The following is a 20,492-nucleotide window of genomic DNA, read 5'->3' on the forward strand; positions in this document are numbered from 1 at the left end:
CGTGCACTTTATCCCTTATTCAATTAAAATGACTCTTTGAGATTTATGTATTGTTTTATTGATATAGGCAAATCTTGGATTTGTCTCTTGGAAATATCTATATATACATAACAATATGAGCCTGTATTTTCTTAATCAATAGTTATACATCTGGCTTAAAACAAAAAAGTTGCTCTTATCATGTGTTGTTTATATCAATGAAATACTATATAGTAATATGTTGCATATTGTAATCCAATAATGATGGATACAACTATCATTGAGAGGAAGAAGAAATCGGCACTCGCAAGAAGACATCGGAGACAGGTCTTGAATGAAAGAACAAAAAAAAGAAATAAAGTTGATGAGAATGGAAGTGATTTCAAGATATGTTATAGTAGTTTCAATCATCCATTATGTGACAATATAAGAAGACCACTGTCTAATATAACTTCTTCTATCAATAATGTAAGGATTCAGAATCGTCACTCGCCACCCGGTGGAACTGCAAATTCATCAGCCAAACTATTGCACAGTGGTCTGAAAGAATCTGTGTCATACAATCTTATGGAAAAACATGCCTTCGATAATATTGTTTATCATGCAACACCTCAACCTAACATGATATATACTAATTTCTCATCTGGCAGCTCCATATCAACTATTACTGCTGTTTCACTTACCCCTGCACAGAAATCTGCAATGGCACGTGAGAGGAGGAAGTCACTTATTAAGTTGAAAAAGTCTCACACACGCACACATTATGAAAACGAAAGATGTACCACTAGAGAAACTGAGAATCTTCATTCTCCGGTATGTATATCAGAATTTTTACAACATGTGTTAAAGTTTTTTATTGCAACTTATTCCTTTCCTGAACATATAAGCATCATGTTATAAATTTGTTTACAGACGATAGCATCCGTCGTTTCGTCCAACAAAAAGAAAAAAATTGATGATGTCTGAACCATCGCAGCAAATTTATTCAATGACTTTTCTAATGTTGACAATGGGGGTATCTCTTCCTCCACAAGCAAGCGTGGTGGTACGACCGACGTAAACATTGAAGATGATGATAGGTCTGATGATGATAGATCGGATGATTCGTTTAGTGATAGTGAATATGAGTTCATAAACAAAAATCCTGACTATGATACGACATCAAGCGTCAATGATGAGGAACAACAAAATACAAATTATAGTTTGATTAATGATCAAGTTTCAGGTAAAGTTAGATTTTAAAAAGTTATATTAACATTTCACAAATTATATCTCTCTAACAGCTTTTATGGTAGCCTATTACGGATAATTCATCATTCATAAGGAATTTATTATATTAGTAGAAAAAATTGCAATTGTATTATTTATTTTGTTCATTTGTTATGGGCATATTATAATTTCTGTTATACCTTTTCAGGATACTCGGATATAGGTGATCCTGCAATAGAATGTACACATTGTGGGGCACTTATGTGGTACGGAGAGAAAACTGACAAACGAAAACATACTGTGGTCCCCAAATTCCAACAATGTTGTGGAAATGGCAAGATTTTGCTTCCTCTTTTGAAATTACCTCCTCCTTATCTCAACCATTTGTTGTTTCAAGATAATGGTGCGGAGACTCAGAATTATTAGCAATATTGTAGATTGTACAACATGATATTTGCCTTTACATCTCCTGGTATGAAGTTTGACAACAGGTTCAATACCGGTGGAGGGCCTCCTAACATCAGAGTACATGGACAGTCTTGCCATAGGATTGGGAGCATGATGTCGCTTAATGGACAGACACCAAGATTTTCTCAGCTATATATATATGACACTGAAAATGAAATACAACATAGGATTAAAGGAATGGGGTAATTAATCACGATTGATTTATATAATAGACTACATTAATAATATATGGTTATTATTATAAATTATTGCTCTATAATTTAATTCACATGTTGTAATGTATTTTTCAGGAACAATCCAAATATAAATCCGCATATTGTAACCGGATTGAAAAATATGCTTGATGAGTTCAACACACATCCTAAATCTTTTAGGATGGCAGCAGACAGGCTACGAGATTCAAATGTACCATAATTGAAGCTAAGATTAATTGCAGATAGATCAAAAGATGGTAGAATTTACAATCAACCCAATGTGGCAGAAGTTGCTGCATTGATAGTAGGTGACGTTGACACTGGAGACAAAAGGGACATTATTCTTGAGAGGCAGAGCGGAAAGCTAAAGAGAATAAGTGAGTTTCATCCAAGTTATCTTGCTTTACAATATCCACTACTGTTTCCTTATGGAGAAGACGGATTTAGGCTTGGTGTTCTACACAGGGAAACAAATTCAAAAAATAAACAGACGAATAAGCTTACCATAAGAGAATGGCTTGCATATCGCATTCAAACAAGAACAACCGAGGCACATACGCTTTTGAGATCACAAAGACTATTTCAGCAATTTTTGGTTGATGGATTCAGTATGATGGAGTCCCAAAGATTAAATTATATCCGCAAGCATCAGAAGAAACTTGGAGTTTCTAAGTACTCCAATCTGACCGGTCCAGACCAAGAATCGGACACACATGGTTCAAACAAAGGTAAAAGGGTAGTTTTGCTGTCAAGCTATGTTGGTAGCAGGAGATACATGGAGCAGCTTTATTTTGATGGAATGGCTATTTATAGCCACATTGGTTTTCCCGATCTTTTTATCACATTTACTTGCAATCCAAATTGGCCCGAACTTAAAAGACTAACCGACAAAATAAAGCTTCATCCTCACGATTGCCCTGATCTCATATCTCGAGTTTTTAAAATCAAGTTGGATGAGTTATTGTCTGATTTAACAAAAAAGCATGTCTTGGGGAGAGTTGTTGCATGTAAGTCATTATACACTGCACTAATCTACATGGGCCGTTTGGGTTTAATATTACTACTTTGAAACATTATTATTCTTATTGTTTCACTATTTTATGTTATTGCAGATATATACACAATTGAATTTCAAAAAAGAGGTTTACCGCATGCACATATTCTGCTATTTATGCTTCCCCATAGCAAGTGTCCCACTCCAGAGGATATAAATAACATCATTTCAGCAGAAATTCCTTCGGATGAAGATGATATGCAACTTTATCATTTGGTGAAGACACATATGATTCACGACCCATGTGGATATGCAAACACTTCATCGCCTTGCATGAAAAATAATCGATGCTCAAAATTCTTCCCAAAAAAATTTCAGCCTCGCACTGTTGTTGACCACGAAGGATATCCTTTGTACATGAGAAGAGATACTGGAAATACAGTTACGAAAAAGGACGTTGTTCTTGATAACAGATTTGTAGTTCCTTATAATCCATATTTGTTGAAGAAATTTCAGGATCACATCAACATTGAGTGGTGTAATCAAGGAACATCCATTAAGTATTTATTCAAATATATTAACAAAGGATATGACCGAATTACCGCAACTGTAGTTGATACTAACACTGATGGATCATCTTTAAATGGAAATCTTGATGAAATAAAACAATATCTTGACTGTAGATATGTCTCCCCAAGTGAATCATGCTGGAGGATATTCTCTTTTCCCATTCATGGAAGGTCTCCCGCGGTCGAGAGGTTGTATTTTCATCTTAAGGGAGACAATTGTGTTTACTACACTGATTATGAGTTGATTGATGAGGTACTTGAAAAACCAAGTGTGAAAGAGTCTATGTTTACCGCTTGGATGGAAGCAAACAAGACATATTCAGAGGCAAAAGATTTGACTTACTCCAAGTTTCTCACAATATTTGTGTATGACAAAAGATACAGACGGTGGAGACCATGCAAAAGAGGTAATACAATTGGAATACTTATATGGGTTCCGCCAAGTACCGGTGAGCTTTTTTATCTTAGAATGATGTTAACGGTAGCAAAAGGACCGACATGCTACGAGGACATAAAAAAGGTGGGAGGAATTGTTCGGCACAGTTTTAGGGATGCATGTTTCGAAATGGGATTTCTTAATGGTGATAAGGAATATGTTTCGGCCATATACGAGGCCAAACATTGGGGTTCAGGTCATTTTTTGCGACAATTTTTTGTCACCATGCTACTCTCCGGTACAATGAATAGACCTAACCATGTTTGGGAGAAAACTTGGAAGGTATTGGCAGACGGTATTCTTTACCAGCAGAGGCAAGCAACCAATAAAATAGGTACATTCTAACTATTTTTTCTATCCCAATGATATGTTGGTTATCTATGAATGAGTCTCATATTAAAATATTTACATGGCTGCAACATAGCAATATTAAGCTAAAAACGGTCCAAAGATACATTCTAAAATAATGCATAATTTATATATACTTTTGTCAATGAAATAGGCCAGACATCGAGGCGATTATTGTGCTGTTCATAGATAAATATCGTTTCTGCGATGTTTTTTTTAATAGAGTGGTATCCTTCCTTCCGTGCCGACTAATCCACCCGAGAGGAGTTTCTTAAGCTCCCTCACGTAGCCTCTGAAAGTTGGCCCCGGGCTACTTCGTGCTCCTTTTTTTTGTTATAGATCTGCATTTAACAGACATTGAATTGGAAAACTTGACCCTCATTGCCATTGAGAACATGTTGCAGTCTAATAGAAAAAGCTTGCATGAGTTTAAAGATATGTCATATCCCAACTCATATGTCACAAGAGACATTGGAAACCGACTGATTTATGACGAACGTGATTACAACGTTGATGATGAAAGAAAAAATTTCACTACTCTATTCAAATCACTAACAGGTGATTTTATAAAAAACTTGATATTATTTGCAATTCCGTTACGTTATTTTTATGGGCCGTAATTCCGAAAAAATATAAGCAAACTCATTATTTGCAGATGAGCAACGTGGCATTTTTGAAACAATCATGCAAGCTATCAAGAAACAAAGAGGAGGGGTGTTTTTTACATGGTTATGGAGGTACAGGCAAGACTTTCATGTGGAGAACACTGTCAAGTGCACTGCGTTCAGAGAGAAAAATATGTATTACTGTTGCTTCAAGTGGCATAGCTTCATTATTATTGCCAGGTGGAAGAATTGCACATTCAAAGTTCAAAATTCCAGTGCCGACCCTTGACAACTTTACATGCAATATCGACAAGAATACCGAGCATGCACAATTACTTCAGGCAACTGATGTGATCATATGGGATGAAGCACCCATGGCACATAAAAATTGCTTTGAAGCATTAGACAAAACCCTTAAAGACCTCATGAACCAGAATGGTCTATCGAGTAGAATATTTGGAGGGAAAGTTATTGTTTTCGGCGGAGATTTTCGGCAGATTCTTCCTGTTGTTCCAAGAGCATCTCGTTCCGATATTGTTCATGCATCAATATTCTCATCTTATGTGTGGGACTACTGCAAGGTCCTCACTCTAACAAGAAACATGAGGCTTAAGAATGGTAAAGGTAATAACAGCAATAATGAAATAGCAGAGTTCTCGAAATGGATATTGGATGTTAGCGATGGTAAGATATTCGAACCAAATGATGGATTGGTTGATATAGAGATCCCTCGGGAATTATTAATTACAGATTTTGAAGATCCCGTTCAAGCCATCGTTGAAAGCACATACCCGGATTTGTTGCAAAATTATTATTGTCTTGATTATTTACAAGGCAAAGCAATTCTTGCATCAACAATTGAAGTTGTTGACAAAATCAATCATTATATTTTGGATCTAATACAAGGTACAGATTATTAACCTATCATAATAATGTTCAGATTGGCCAAATATTTATATATCTAAATTTTCGTTCATTAATCCACGTTTTAATAATCGGTTTCTTTTTTTTAGGAGAAGAAAAGGAATATCTCAGTTTTGACGAGATAGATAAAACTGATGTGAATTACACTGAAGCTTACGAAGTTCTAACACCTGAATTCTTGAGTAATCTAAGAACATCCGGTCTACCAAATCACATTATCAAATTGAAGGTTGGTACACCGATTATGTTGATGAGAAATTTAGACCAATCTCAAGGTTGTGCAATGGCACAAGACTTATTGTTACAAGATTAGCCAATCACGTCATTGAGGCAAGAATTATTTCTGGCAAAAATATAGGTAACCTCTTTTATATTCCTCGAATGTCTATGTCGCCTTCAAAGTCTCCGTGGCCATTTAAGTTGATTAGGCGACAATTTCCAATAATTGTCTCTTATGCCATGACAATTAATAAATCCCAAGGTCAATCCCTTGATACCGTCGGTCTGTATTTGCATACTCCTGTGTTTAGTCACGGTCAATTATATGTTGCCATATCGAGAGTTACCAACAAAAACGGTCTAAAGATATTGATTCATGACAACGACAATGTTTCGTGCTCGACCACTACAAATGTAGTGTACAAGGAAGTTTTTCAATCACTTTATTAATTGGTAATCCACATTTTCCTAATCCATTATTTTTTAATTCTTTAATATATATTTTTAGTTATATATATATACTTACTTTCTCATGTTGTTTATATATTAACCTACATTAATTTTACTCAGATCCAAGACGAAGTCAACATAAGATGTCAACAACGACCGGGATTTACAGCATATTTCTTTTTATTTTATTTTTGAAATGGTATTGAAATTTATGTTTATTTCATTGGTGTATTTGTTTTTTTTTTGTAGACTTTGTACTGTTTAATCAATTATGAGTTAGCTTCATTGTGTCTTTTTAATCATTTTGCCCTTGCACTTGAACTTATCTGGAAATTGCTCAAATTTGGATTGTATCCTGGAGATTGAAGAAATATTGAAGTAAAGGCAAACTCCAATATACAACAAGGCTTTGAAAAAGCTACCCTGTATTATATTAGATATCCCAAATAGATGGTTGATATCCATTGAAGATAAAAAGTAGGCTATAAATAAGAGCTTTTGGGGTCAGTAATTTACAACTAATCGTGGCTTCACTTTTGTGATCAGTAATATGGGCTTCTCTAAAACATGTGTGAATCACAATCTCCTACGATGTGGGAAAACTTTATTTGTTGCGAAATAAACTGGAGTTTTTTCTAAGTTATTCTTTTATCCTAATGCTTGGCAGAATTGGTCTGGTAACTGCTTGATACAATACGTCTAATTTATACTGGTATATGGTAAAAGAGTAAGGTCGTTTGCATAAAGGAGATAACAAACATGAGGTCCCTGGTGCACTGCATACACAAGCTTTCAATATCATGCATCTAACTAATTAGCTATAATATGGGACTGACAATCCTTACAAATAACATAAAGATAATGAGAAATTGATCATCTTGATGGATACCTATAAAGGGAGCAAAGTTATCAAGTTTGTCCCTATTGCATACAATTTTGAAGGAACATGAGGAAATACAATGACAATGAGAAAATCAAGCAGTGCACGAGGGTGATATCCACAATTTTGAAGGAATATGAGGAAATACAATGAAAATGAGATAATCAGGCAGAGCATAATTGTTTTGATACAATGAAACAATATAAAAATCTTATTTTGATACCATCAATTTATTGTTATACTTTCTAATCTCACAATTAAAATCAAAACCAATTCAAATATGTTGTTTTATCATGCATTATATCAATTAAACTATACAACAGATTTGCTATCATTTTTTGAAAGGTCATCATGTAAAAACATTTTTGCATACAAACATTCTAATATAAGCAACAACACTATATACATGTTAAAGGGAACCAAATGAGGAACAATTGAGCAGCCATACATTACAATTCGCAAAACAAAAAATAACTCAATTTAATATAGACATGATGTCAATTAGAAGAATACTAGATTTGTGAAATCACACAAATCCATATATAGAATCCACCATTATATTGTAGCAATCAATCCAGAAAACATTACAGTCCAATACCAATTCTAAATTAAAAATAAAACATACTTCAAATAAGGAAATAAACTAATGAGAATGCGCAATTCAACATCTCCTGAAAATAGATGAATGCTAAGCTGCAATCCTTCAAACATTCTCAAAAGCACCACTAACAAAACACTGACACGATAATTTTTACTCATAAAAAATTCCTGCATTGGAAAACCATAAAAGCGTTAAAAAAATGGCATTTTCTTACATATCATCACATTAAGTTTTAAATGTCAAGGTTATACCATAATTACATTGAAACACATATTACATACCACTTTTTCATGTTGGCAACCAATTCTGACCAGACCTTCCATTCACTATCATACAGACGACAAAGTTAATTACAACATGAATTTAGAACAACGCAATCTAAGAAAGGATGTAAATTTTCGTATATCTAATTAAAATAATGGCATACCTTTCATCTTCTAAAACGATATACATAATAGACAGTCCTTCGCATAAATCCATCACTCTGTGATTCACATCAAGCCCCGCGCTGATCATAACATCTGCCACAGATTGAACATCCTCAACTACAGCAAACCCTAGAGCAAGCTTCTTTGCCTCATGCTTTCCCCTCCAGTTGATTTCAATCATCTTTCGTTGCCACACACGTGCGATATTCTGTAACTTCTTTTCCCTTTCCCAGATGCATGCATCACTGTTTGCTACCCTTAAACCCAAACGCATGCACAACTTCGTCACCTGATTTTTCTTCCATTTCAAGGACCTACGGAGATCCTCAGATGAACGTTTGAGCTTCCTTTTGATCGCAAACCTTTCCCAGCGATCTTGAACCACAATGTATTTTAAACTCCTACATAGGTAGAAAGAGGTCTAAATCAAATTAAAACTATTGAAGAAAAAATAGAAAGAATAAGATTGCTGATGGAAAACAAATTTTTCACCTGCATGCTTTGGCTATTTGGGATAAGCGTGACATTTTCAGACGGCCAAGGATGGATTTTTTCGCTACTGTCTATCAGAAAGCACTATGGAGTATATTTTTGTAGGCTACAACACTTATACCAATGATACAACTTCTGCTTCCGTAATGTATTTGTTCCTTGGAATCCGTTCAGCTTCGTCTTCATAATTGCATTGGTTATTAATTGACACCACTTTTCCAAATACGAGTGACATATTAGGTAAACGTGCAACTGTTGAGATCTCCTAAATATATTCAACCATGTTTAAAAACTATTCAAACAGTATTTAAAAATGCTTCAAACTTACTTTGTATTAATATAATCTCCCACCAATTTCGTTAATGTCTAATTGAATTTGTTAATTGACTAACTATATAAAATATTGACTTATGACTATTAAATAATGTAATATAATCTTTTTATTATTTTATTAATATGTTATTCAAAGTATAAATTTAGTTAATTGATTGTATCAAAATTTTATTTCTAAATTATATTTTTTAAAAAATAAATGTTATCTTTAACTAAATTTTTAGTAACAAGGATTTCTTATATGTTTCCTATTTTATTTAAAAAATAACTACCACCCCTTATATATCAATTTATTTATTACAAAAATCGTATGATTTAAAATATATTATATTTGTTAATAATTTATCATAACAAAGCTATATATTGAATTTTATATATATATATATATATATATATATATATATATATATATATATATATATATATATATATATATATATATATATATATATATATATATATATATTATTGTTATATGCATTGTTTTGAATTACCAAATCCATATATGATAACTTTGTAATCTATAGAAAATACATAGGTGTTATAAAATAACTTTGTAATCTATTGCTTATATCCCACAATGTATAATTTGTTATAAAATAATAATTTCTTTATTATGTAAAATATTACATTTTTTAATTATTTTTTTCAATAATTAAAAGGTCTTTTTTATTTATTTAACAATTATTATTATTCTTATATGCATTGTTTTTAATGATCAAATTCATACTCGTTAAACTTAATTATAATTTTAAACAATATATATGTATATATATTTTATTGCTGTATTTTATTTAACATACTACATGTTTAAATTTATTACAGATATTCATCCAATTAATATATGTATTTTTTAAATATATACGGAATAATTTTATAAAATATATCTCATCCACGTAATATTAAACTCAAACGGCCTCGTGCGATAGCACGGGTATCCCGCTAGTTATATGGTTAATTTATATAAATGTTAAAAATTGACCGAGAAAGGAATAAAAAACTTTCAAAATAGTGTATTGTGATGTTGCACTTTAATTGTTAATTACATGAAATGATGTATATAGTGATTCTGAACTTCTAGTTATTTTTCATTATTTTGTCTAAGAATTGATATTGTAGGCATTGGTAAGAAGTAAGTGATTATCTCATATGTTATATATCTGCTTTAGTTTATTCTGTGGCCACAAAATATTATTTTTCTTCCTTTGTATTGTTAATAACATATATAGAGTTGCATGTGCAAATAATAAAGTATAAAATAGAATATCCATTTTGAGTTTATACTTGATACTCAAATAAAATATGACACTGATTCAATACTATTGGTACTTGATGTTCTACTTATTCACGCTGATATATTTTGTTAAAAAAATTAATTCCTCTAAATTATGATTTTTTTTCTTTTTTCTCATACACTTTTATGTGAATATATGTAGGGCTGTTTAAAACTAAATCGGTCCAATACAAAATTGTAAAATCAAATTGAATTGAAGCAAATCGAAATTGCAAAAAATCGCATTTGGTTCGGATGTGTTTGAATCATTTTTTAACAACACCGCGCAGTTCAGTTCAACTCAAACTCAAACTTATTATGCCTTATCCTTATGATTACGAATGATTTTTCCTTTCTCACACTAAATGTTTTAGTTTAAGTCTTCTGAAATCTCACCTAGCGGTATCACGCCTTTTTCTCATTTTCTTTTTCAAGTACACATCACTTCTTCTCTAGTCTCTCATTTCTTAAGTTTCTTTCTTTTTCATCTTCTCTAATCTTTCACTCCTCTTTTTTTTCTTTCTATTTCACTATAATGTTTTTGATATTGTTTTATGCTACTATTTTATGTTTTTTATTTCACTTTTATCTGATCTTATTCCTGTATATAGGGATGACAACGGGTCGGGTGCGGGTTTCACACTACCCAAACTCGCACCCGAACCCAAACCCAAAAGCTATTCAGGTGGCAAAATCACACCCACGTCCACAACCGTTAGGTTCGGGTTTTTTCAACCAAACCCGCAGCAAAATACATTTTTTTACAATATATATATTATAATATAATATATATATATATATATATATATATATATATATATATATATATATATATATATATATATATATATATATATATAAGCGGGTGTGATTTCGGGTGCGGGTTTCACATTACTCAAACCCGCACCCGAAATATCGGGTGGAACCCGAACCCAAACCCAGTCAATTCGTCTTTTCACCCGTTGACTCGGGTGCGGGTGGGCCCTACGGGTTTGGGTCTGCTTGTCATCCCTACTTGTATATTAAATGGAAAGTTTTTGTCCAAATATAATGAGTTTTGTTATTATTTGATAACGCACAAATGATTAAATATAAAGTTATGTAGTCATCTATATGTGTATGTATGACTCAATAATTTAAAAAAAAAACCGAACCAACCCAAACTGATTTGTTTAGTTTGGTTTTATTTCTAAAAGTCAACCGAACCAAACCGAACCACACACTTTTTTCTCTTGCGGTCCGGATGATTTTTTACGTAAAAATTGACCAAACTGCAACGCGAGCACCCCTAAACATATGTAACTTCATTGAGAAGGTATCGGTTGCCTTTTTTTAAGACACAACACATTCCATTATTTGTTTAGGCAACATATTTCATTTAATCATTTTAGTATTGGTTTGTGCAGGGATCAGAATTGATGTTGATTTACGATGTTGATCTCTGATATGGTGATGCGAGTAGACCTGTAAGGTTAACACTCTAACATTCAAGTCAGTTTACACAGTTAAAGATGAGAGAAGTAAAAAAGTAAAGATTAGAAAAGTGTACCTTGAATCTTGTGTGTCTTGATTATATTCGTTAGATAATTTTGATTGGGTTTTGAATGGTTGAGTTGGATTTCACCTGCATTGGACCTTTGGTTGGCACAAGACAGTTTCCCCCAAGGCTTGCCAGGTGTTTTATTAGTCAAGAATTTTTTCAAAGTTGCAGCTGACATCTCATTACTAAATTTGACCATGAAGAGAAGAGAAGTAAGAAGGCATGAAGTAGTTACAAAAGTAATGGGGAACAAGCGCATTAAATGCCTTTCTCATTATTGAGACGTTTCGTCAGTTTTTCAAGTATGGGGCTTTTGGATTACAGGTTTTTTTTTCCTCTAGTTCACTCGAGTGCACTTGAGTTCACTTGCATTCCCAAGGTGAAATCTCACCGTTGTTTTTAGCTTTCTATTTTCCTTTTGACCTGGGTCGCTGCTTGCTCTCCTCTATATAAAGGTTTCTCGACTTCTTGGAGTGTTTTTTCCAATCTTGATAGTCAGTTTCCTTTTTGTGAAAGTGATTTATTTCCTTTTCAAAAGCATTTTCTTGAGCGTTCATCTTTTTTAGAATGGAGTTTTCCCATTAAGCGTTTAATTTCTAACTTTTTATCAGATTCCATTCTCTTCAGGTACCCTTCTTACCTTTAGTTTATTTCTTCGCACCTTGTATGTTTTTTGCTATGGCGTATATGAATGATAACCTTATAAGTCTATCTAGTGATTCTAGAAATAACGATTCTTCCCCTTTAGTTAGAACAAAAACATCTTCTAGATCAGATTCCCATCATTCAGTTAATAGTCATAATGTTTCAGTCGGTATAACTGTGTTAGATAGTTTTGAGTCGGAAAGATTTTTTTGTGGTTCTCTTGATAAGGAAATTTCCTTGATGATTATTCCTTCAACGATCTGCTTTTTAATTAAAATTTTAGAGGTAATCTCATAGTCAGTTCCACGCTCGCTCCATCTGCATCAATAGGAGATTTAGCTCTCTCTGCTTTGACTTCACCGGAGATGGAAGTTTCTGCCTTGAACGAGGAAGGGGCTCAAAATTTCATTAAGACCTACCATATTATTTATGGTCGGGATCCAGGTGATGTAGATATTAAGGATCATCTGGCGTGTGGGACCCAATCTACTAGTGTCGATTGTCTTAGGCCATCTAATATCGTTCGGGATGATGACATACCTCTAAGGAGTATTAAGCTTGTGGAGCTGGTTGATGCATGTCATTATAGTTTGGTGGACTCTAGAATAATGAGAACCCCTCATAAAATGACCTCTTCAATTCGCAAACAAGTCTGTCGTGTCCAGTATCACTTAATCACTTTGGATGCTCCATGTAGATTTGATCCTTTATATTACCATTGAGAAAAGTTATTTTCAAATCCATCTGATTTATATGCATGTCTCTACTGGCTACCAAGGCCAATATTTCTCTTATAGAAGTGTGTCTAACTGCCAGACTAAAAATCTCATCATAATCAATCCCGTTCTACTGTGAATATCCCTTTGCTACTAAGCGAGCCTTGAACTTTTCCCCTTCTTTTTCTGTTACTGCTAGGTTTTTCTTGTACACCTACTTGCAACCAATAACTTTCTTTATTTGTGGCAGCTGAACAAGATCCCCATCGCGGTCAAGTGTATAGTTTTGTACATTTGTTGAATCTTGCATTCCACATGAATTTGAGTCAAGTTCATCTTATTTTTGGGTTACAATCTACCTTGGACTCATTAGTGGCTCCTCAATGTCCACCTGAATCTTGTCCTAATTAGAATTTTCTACCTCAGTATCTGATATAACTGTCAAATCTGACTGTTTCAACATCGACTTCTCATCAAATATAACATCTCTTATGACAACCACCATCCTCTTAATCAGATCCCACAACTTTAGACCATAAAGATGCAATCCTAAAACTAGGTCGATCCTCACTGGAAATGTGCACAAATGTTGGACATCCAACAATCCTAAATTACTCAAATCAATGGGGTTACATATCCACACCTCCTCTTCAACTTTGTCATCCAATGAAGTCTGTGGTGTTTTTTTGACTAGATAGCACGCCATATTGAGTGCTGCTTCCCAGAAACCTTTTGAGAGACCAACATTCAACCGAAGGCACATTGTATTCTCCGTCAAAGTTATGTTCATCCTCTCTGTAACACCATTATGTTGTGATGTCTTCCTTACAGAAAAGAGCCTTTGGATTCCATTGTTCTCATTGAAATGCATGAACTTTTTGTCTGTGTATTCAATTTCATTATCAGACCGCAAATACTTTATTTTTCTCCCTGTCTGGTTCTCAACCCCTGTCTTCCACAATTTGAACTTGGAAAAGAACTCATATTTATATTTCATAAAATAAACCCAGACCTTATGAGAAAAATCAATAGTGAATTTCACAAAGTACCTGGAACCTCCAACGAAAGGCTCTTTTGTAGGCCCACATACATTACAATGGACATAGTCTAAGATTCCCTTGGTCTTAAGTTGCTTGATCTTGAAATAAACTCTACATTGTTTCCCAAGAACACAATACCTACACAATCCAATTGTGAAATTGTGAACACCCTTTAGAAAATTCCTCTTATGCAGTTCCATCATCCCATGTTCACTGATATGATCCAAGCGCACATGCCACTGTTTGGTTGCATCATTATCAGTTTCAACAGATGCTACATCACCCATAATTGTGTCCTCCAACAAGTTATAAATGTTTCCTACATTCCTCCTTTTAGTCATCATTGTCATTGCACCCTTGCTAACCGTTATGGTGTCTTTATCTCCATATGACTGGAATGAATAACCATTCGCTTAAAGATTATCTAGAGAAATCAAATTCTTCCTCAATTCTGGAACATAACGCGCCTCACTCAACAGGTGCACGCCACCACCATCTAAAGAAAATGTAATTTTCCCCTTTCCAATAATGGTATAAGTTTTATCATCACCCAAATAGACAAAACCAAAATCACTTGATTTAAAAGAGTTAAACCATTCTCGGCGCAACGTCATATGATAGGAGCACCCAGAATCAAGGATTCATGCATCAGTGCACTTTGTAGATGAAACGCAAAGCAAATCCTCTTCACTGCAAGAATCATGAGACTGGACTACATTTGTTGAATTACTGTTGCCTGACTTGTTTAGACAGTCCCTCTTCCAATGGACAATTTGCTTACAACCATAAATTTATATTTTTTCTGTCCTTGGACTTGAACCTATTTTTGTTTCCAGAACTCACTGCCTTATCCTTGTCTATGCCACAATCTTGGCCTCCCTTCACAAACAAACCTTCTCTTGAACTTTATCCACCTTCCTTTACATTTTGGCGATGTTGTGTGTGTTGTAAAAGAGTGGAAGAAATAAAATCTAGCATATGATTGTTTTGTTCCCATATGTAAGGGTGGCCACCAAGTGATCACAAGAGCTTGGTGTAAAGCACAACAAAATAATGGCTTTATCCTCATCGTAAACCTTCACATGTTGTTTCAAATCAGCGAGGTTGTTGTTGAAAGCGTTGACATGAGCCTGCAAATCGCCTCCTTCATGTATCTTCAGGCTATGGAGAGTAGAGACGTTGCTTCGCGGGCAATTTGTTTATGAGCATCTTTGACATGTATTGACTTTCCAAATTATTCCAGACATCCTTCGGAGTTGTGAGGTCCAGGATATAATTCATAATGTCATCAGACACGCAAAGTCTTATCAATTTGGCGGTCTTCTCCTTCATCAACGGTTGCAATGTCCGTCAGTTTCTCATCACGAAACGCCTTCTGTAAACCTTGTTGAGCCAACATATCCTTAACCCTCCTTTGCCATAAACCGAAATTTCTGATTTCGTCAAACCGAGTCACTTCGAATTTTGTACCTTGAAGATTAAGCGTCATCTGATACCACTTGTTGGGGAAGTTCTAGGAGCGAAGCCCGGAAGTATTAATGGATCAAACGTTCGGGGTCCAAGAGACCTTGACGCCACATATCCACCCCATACCTTAAGGCAATAGGGGTATAGATCACAAATACTTTTTTTATCTCATTCCAAACATGAAGTGAGTCTGAATGAAATTTTTTCAAAATCATCTTATGTTTCGCTAATTGTAAAATGTGAACTGAAATGAGTGATTTAATGATCCATTAGGACATCCAAGAGGCAAGAGAAGAGGATAGTAAACGAATAAAATGGTGGCCTTTTGCTTCTTTTTTTTTTCTTCTGAACAACTTAACATTTTATCTAATTGACTAATTCGGAGAATAATCTTCCTTGTTCACTAAGAAAAGGTTTAATTAAAATCAAACTAGTAATACTCAAGATAAAATTGACACTTAGAGGATAGTCTTTAAGTTAAAACAAATTAGCTCTATTTAAACCCTCCTCAACTAAACAAAATTAGAGGTGGCAAAACGGATTCATCTATTGAATATTTTAATTTTGCCAGCACTTTTTTTACATAACAGATTAAAATTTTAGGTTCTTTTTCTTAATATGGTTGGCCTTGTCCCGCTCCATTTTTTTTCCGAACAAGAGCATTAACATAATTTTTTTAACAATTTTTAGGCTAAAATGATATAGTGCCCGCATACCCGCCCTATCATGTTCAAATATAAGATTTAAGATCCGCACCCAATAAGATTTAAGATCGAAGCCTTTGTTAATGTCTGCTCCACCGCTCCATTTTTTTTTTCCAGATTTTTAGTACAGACATGCCTGTTTGCCTCACCGCGAAAAAAACATAGTCAAAATAGCCCTAATAAAAGTGAGTTAGAATTTTTAGCAACCAAACCCAACTCATTGGGTAGGCCAATTGGCTCAGAGGTAGGGATTAACTTTAACGGAGGAAGAGAAACAGTAGGACAAGCATCATAGTAACCAAAGTAATAACGGACAAAAAAGAAAATGATTAAAACCCAATGTTTCTCCAAATCTCCCATCTATACCATTTAAAGCACTTGTATACCATTTTCAAACATAAATTGCACAAAAAACTGCAATAATAATCATTATAATAACAGTGGAAATTGCAATCTGAAATTCTGAAGAAAGTTCACAATCAACAACTGCGTATAGAAGTAGCAAGACGTTAAAGAAGGTCCAAGGTCGATTAGTAGTGCAGATTAGAATGAGATGAGATCATCTTTAGAAGATTGCTTCTTTGTGTCATGTCCTCCACCTGATGCATCCCCAACTTTACTCCCAAATATCATCTCATCAAGATCATCCATCATGTCATCGTTGTTTCCTCCCTGGACCCCAGGTCTTGATCCAGCTGGCTTTCTAATCAAGGAGTCCTCTTTAGTATCAAGATGACGAGGTGACTCATCTGGCTCAACAGCAACGGGTATCATAGCTGGTTCAGGTTGAAGGGGGGCAACTGGAGGTGGTTTCAACTCCTCATACTTGGTAAGAACCTTGAGAATCTCATCATTAACATTCAAGGCCTCAAAAAGAAGTGCTTCATTGTCCCCAGCAGTTTCGACAATTCGCTGGACAGTAGTTTGGGAGCGACGACACTGCTGTACAAGTGTGCTGGTCAAATCATCCTGGAGACGAGAAAAAAGAACACCTTTAAATTTTTGTAATTCACAAATGCATGATATGCTTCTTCCTAACATGGAGCATTCCCTATCTATGAATAATTCCTTATTTAGGGGAGTTTACCAGGAACAAGTAATACAAAACCATTTTCATTCTGAGAGGGGGCAATGAATTTACACAAATTATACAAGGCCGTGAAAATATTAACATTTAGAAATGCACCACATACCAAATTGAAATTGACTTTAACTCTGTTCACAATTGAACAAATAGAACAAGTTGGGTGTATTACAATAATAAATTAATAATCCCATCTAAAAGCAATAACCAGTGTATTCTTGGAGTCAAGGGGGGAAATCCCACTACAAGAATGTAGAGAGAGTGGGATTGTTAATTGCTGTTAAAAAATCACAGAAACTATAGCTAGCAACGGTGGACTTTTTTCTTCGAAGAGAAACATTATAAACTTGCATCAGAGAATATCAATCATTTTGTTCCCTCAACTATCTCAAAAGAGGACCATTAAGCTATTCTTAATTTCCACGCAACACTCCAGAGTATTTTTACCACCATATCTATCCATGTATCATAATAATAACCAACTCAGGGTCAGAGTAAAAAAACACAACTCACTAGATAAAAATACCCCGGGGAGGAGTTCAGAAGATAAGTTATCATAAAAATGCCTCATTAAGAATGATTCGATATCTTTCAACAGTGATTCAGCATCTTTCAACAGACCGTGAAAGGGGCAGCCATTCAGGGTAAAGTGACAAGCTTTTAGGTTTAAAAACCTTCCTCACTGTCATGTGTGAATCTTTGGACACATTGTCATGTAAGAGTAATCCATTATCAAAAGCAAATTATTTGTGACAAACAGCTGATCAATTTAGAAAACCAATTATTTCCCTTTCCTATAGGTATTCTGCAACGCTAACAGTGAAATGTCTAACATTCTCATTGAACTCTTAAATAAGGGTATAACATGATAAAACTTGAGCGGAGAATAAGGTCAGTCAATATACTTTATGACCTCTGCCAAGATACCACAGTTATGTTGGGGGGAGGGGAATAAGAGAGGCTTATAGTTATGGCCATGTTTTCCCTTGCTTGAGAGATTCATAAAGTAAGTGGTATTTAGGAAATTTTAGAAAACTAACTCAAGTCAAAACCCTCTTCTCTTTTACTGATTTTTTGGAGTTCCCAAAATTAGAGGGGTTTTGGCTAGCAAACAAGTCAGTCTATTCTTTGTTTCTCCTTCTTTTCTTCCCTTCTTCTCAATTCCCAAACCCTTTCATTCTCTTTTCCATCCAACTCACAAACAAACCCTAAAAACACACACAAAACACAGGCCAAAATAGTTATCATAATCGAATCAACAAACTGGCTACACGACATGCCTACACCTATTAGTTCAAAATCAAACCACGTTAATCCGCAACAAAAACATTACAGTTCAAAAGATTCAAAAATCAAGCGGAACACATAACACATGCAACTAATAATAAAACAGAACAACTAAAAAAAGAAACCTCCAAAACATCTTGTTGCGGTGAAGACGATAACACAGTCGAAAGAAGTTCAACGCTATTCCTCGCAACATCAAACGCTTCCTTTGTCTGTTCCGGCGTAAAACCCTGCACAGTAACATCACGTTGAAACTCGTGTGGAAGATCATCCACATGAGGCAGCTCCGGTACAGAAGTCGACCGTGGAGGAGTGAAAATCGGAGCCAAGCTTTCATTATCACGACCAGGAAACCTAATACCCCTCGATCTCAAACTCTACAATAACAAAATAAATAAATAAAATAAATCATCCTCATAAACAATTACCATCAATAACAGAAATTCAACAAATCAACAGCACATAACACTATTCGCATCTTCTAAATTCGAAATGCAAAAACGAACCTTATAGGTTTCTTCATAAACAGGCAAATACCGAAGTTCACCAGTGGACTCACCCCAAGCTTCAATCATCATCAAAGCCTTATTCCGATTATTAACAACAGTTTGAGGATCATCAATAAGCTTCACCATCTCATCAAGCACTCTCTCAGCAGCAAGTTCAGAAAACGCTTTTTCACAATTCTTAACAAGAGTTTCAATCAAAACCAAAGCCAAATACTGAACCCTAGGGCTTTTAATCACGATCCGTTTCTTAATTCCACGGATCAATTCAACACTACTAACTTTCTCAGTGTTAACTAGGTCACATAGATCAAGATTCATGGCCCAATCAGGCTCTTCGTGTGCCTCCGATGTTGCGTCTTCAACGAGCTTGTCGACTTGGTTTGGACCTTGGAAGAATTCCTTCACCTTGAAACTCATCGACGTCATTCCTTCCGTCATCTTCCGGCCAACTTCGACGCCGCCGATTTTTAGCTTTTCGCCGAACGCGTTCACTTTTTCCATCAAATTGTCACTCATTTTTTTTTCTGTTTAGTTTCGAAGGAGTTTCGAATTCCGATTGAAACTAAAATAAGAATCGAAAAAAGGAAGTTGGATTGGAATTGAAGAATTGAAGGTTGAAGAAAGTAGAAAGAGAAGGGTTTGGTGTAAAGTAGAAAAAACGCGTAACGGCGTATGAACTCAGTTAAGTCTTGGAGAAGAGTCTCTCTTCTCTTTCCTTAACTATGCTTTTTCTCTTTCTTTTTTTTTTTAATATTTATATTTATTATTAATATTATTTTTAATTCTTTCCTAAACATATGAACTTTTTTAAGGTTGTTGAATATGTAAATGACTTGAATTATTTAAGTTTAACTTATAATTTAAAATAAAGAAAGTGAAGGGACATCAAGTATCATTATATTTTTTAAGTTTAACTTTTTATTTTTTATTCATAAACAAAATTCAATATCATTGATAAGCATGACAAATAAATTTGAACTCGATAGAACATAAATTTAATTTAATTATGATAAATATTTTATAAAATTATATTTATTCTAATAGTATTGATAAGTATGACAAACAAATTTGAATTCGATAGAACCAAATTTAATCTAA

The 20,492-nt window shown here is 34.4% G+C and overlaps 2 protein-coding genes across 2 annotated transcripts; one reads left to right on the plus strand and one right to left on the minus strand.

The window, feature by feature from the left end:
- Positions 1 to 243: 243 nt before the first annotated feature.
- LOC131650381 (uncharacterized) lies at positions 244 to 6,761 on the plus strand. Its single transcript, XM_058920094.1, has 9 exons — positions 244 to 796; positions 956 to 1,204; positions 1,397 to 1,591; positions 2,093 to 2,857; positions 2,963 to 4,183; positions 4,537 to 4,706; positions 4,853 to 5,708; positions 5,816 to 5,955; positions 6,645 to 6,761. The coding sequence occupies exons 1-9, from the start codon at positions 244 to 246 to the stop codon at positions 6,759 to 6,761; spliced, it is 4,266 nt and encodes a 1,421-aa protein (XP_058776077.1).
- Positions 6,762 to 16,856: 10,095 nt separating this feature from the next.
- On the minus strand, positions 16,857 to 20,111 carry LOC131652549 (TOM1-like protein 1). The gene is made up of 3 exons (XM_058922429.1): positions 19,392 to 20,111; positions 19,011 to 19,262; positions 16,857 to 17,483 (listed from the first exon to the last, which is right to left on the minus strand). Exons 1-3 carry the CDS (start codon positions 19,908 to 19,910, stop codon positions 17,058 to 17,060), a joined length of 1,197 nt encoding a protein of 398 aa, XP_058778412.1. The 5' UTR covers positions 19,911 to 20,111; the 3' UTR covers positions 16,857 to 17,057.
- Between the last annotated feature and the right edge of the window lie 381 nt (positions 20,112 to 20,492).

This window comes from Vicia villosa, linkage group LG2, assembly GCF_029867415.1.
Source record: "Vicia villosa cultivar HV-30 ecotype Madison, WI linkage group LG2, Vvil1.0, whole genome shotgun sequence".
NCBI lineage: Eukaryota > Viridiplantae > Streptophyta > Magnoliopsida > Fabales > Fabaceae > Vicia > Vicia villosa.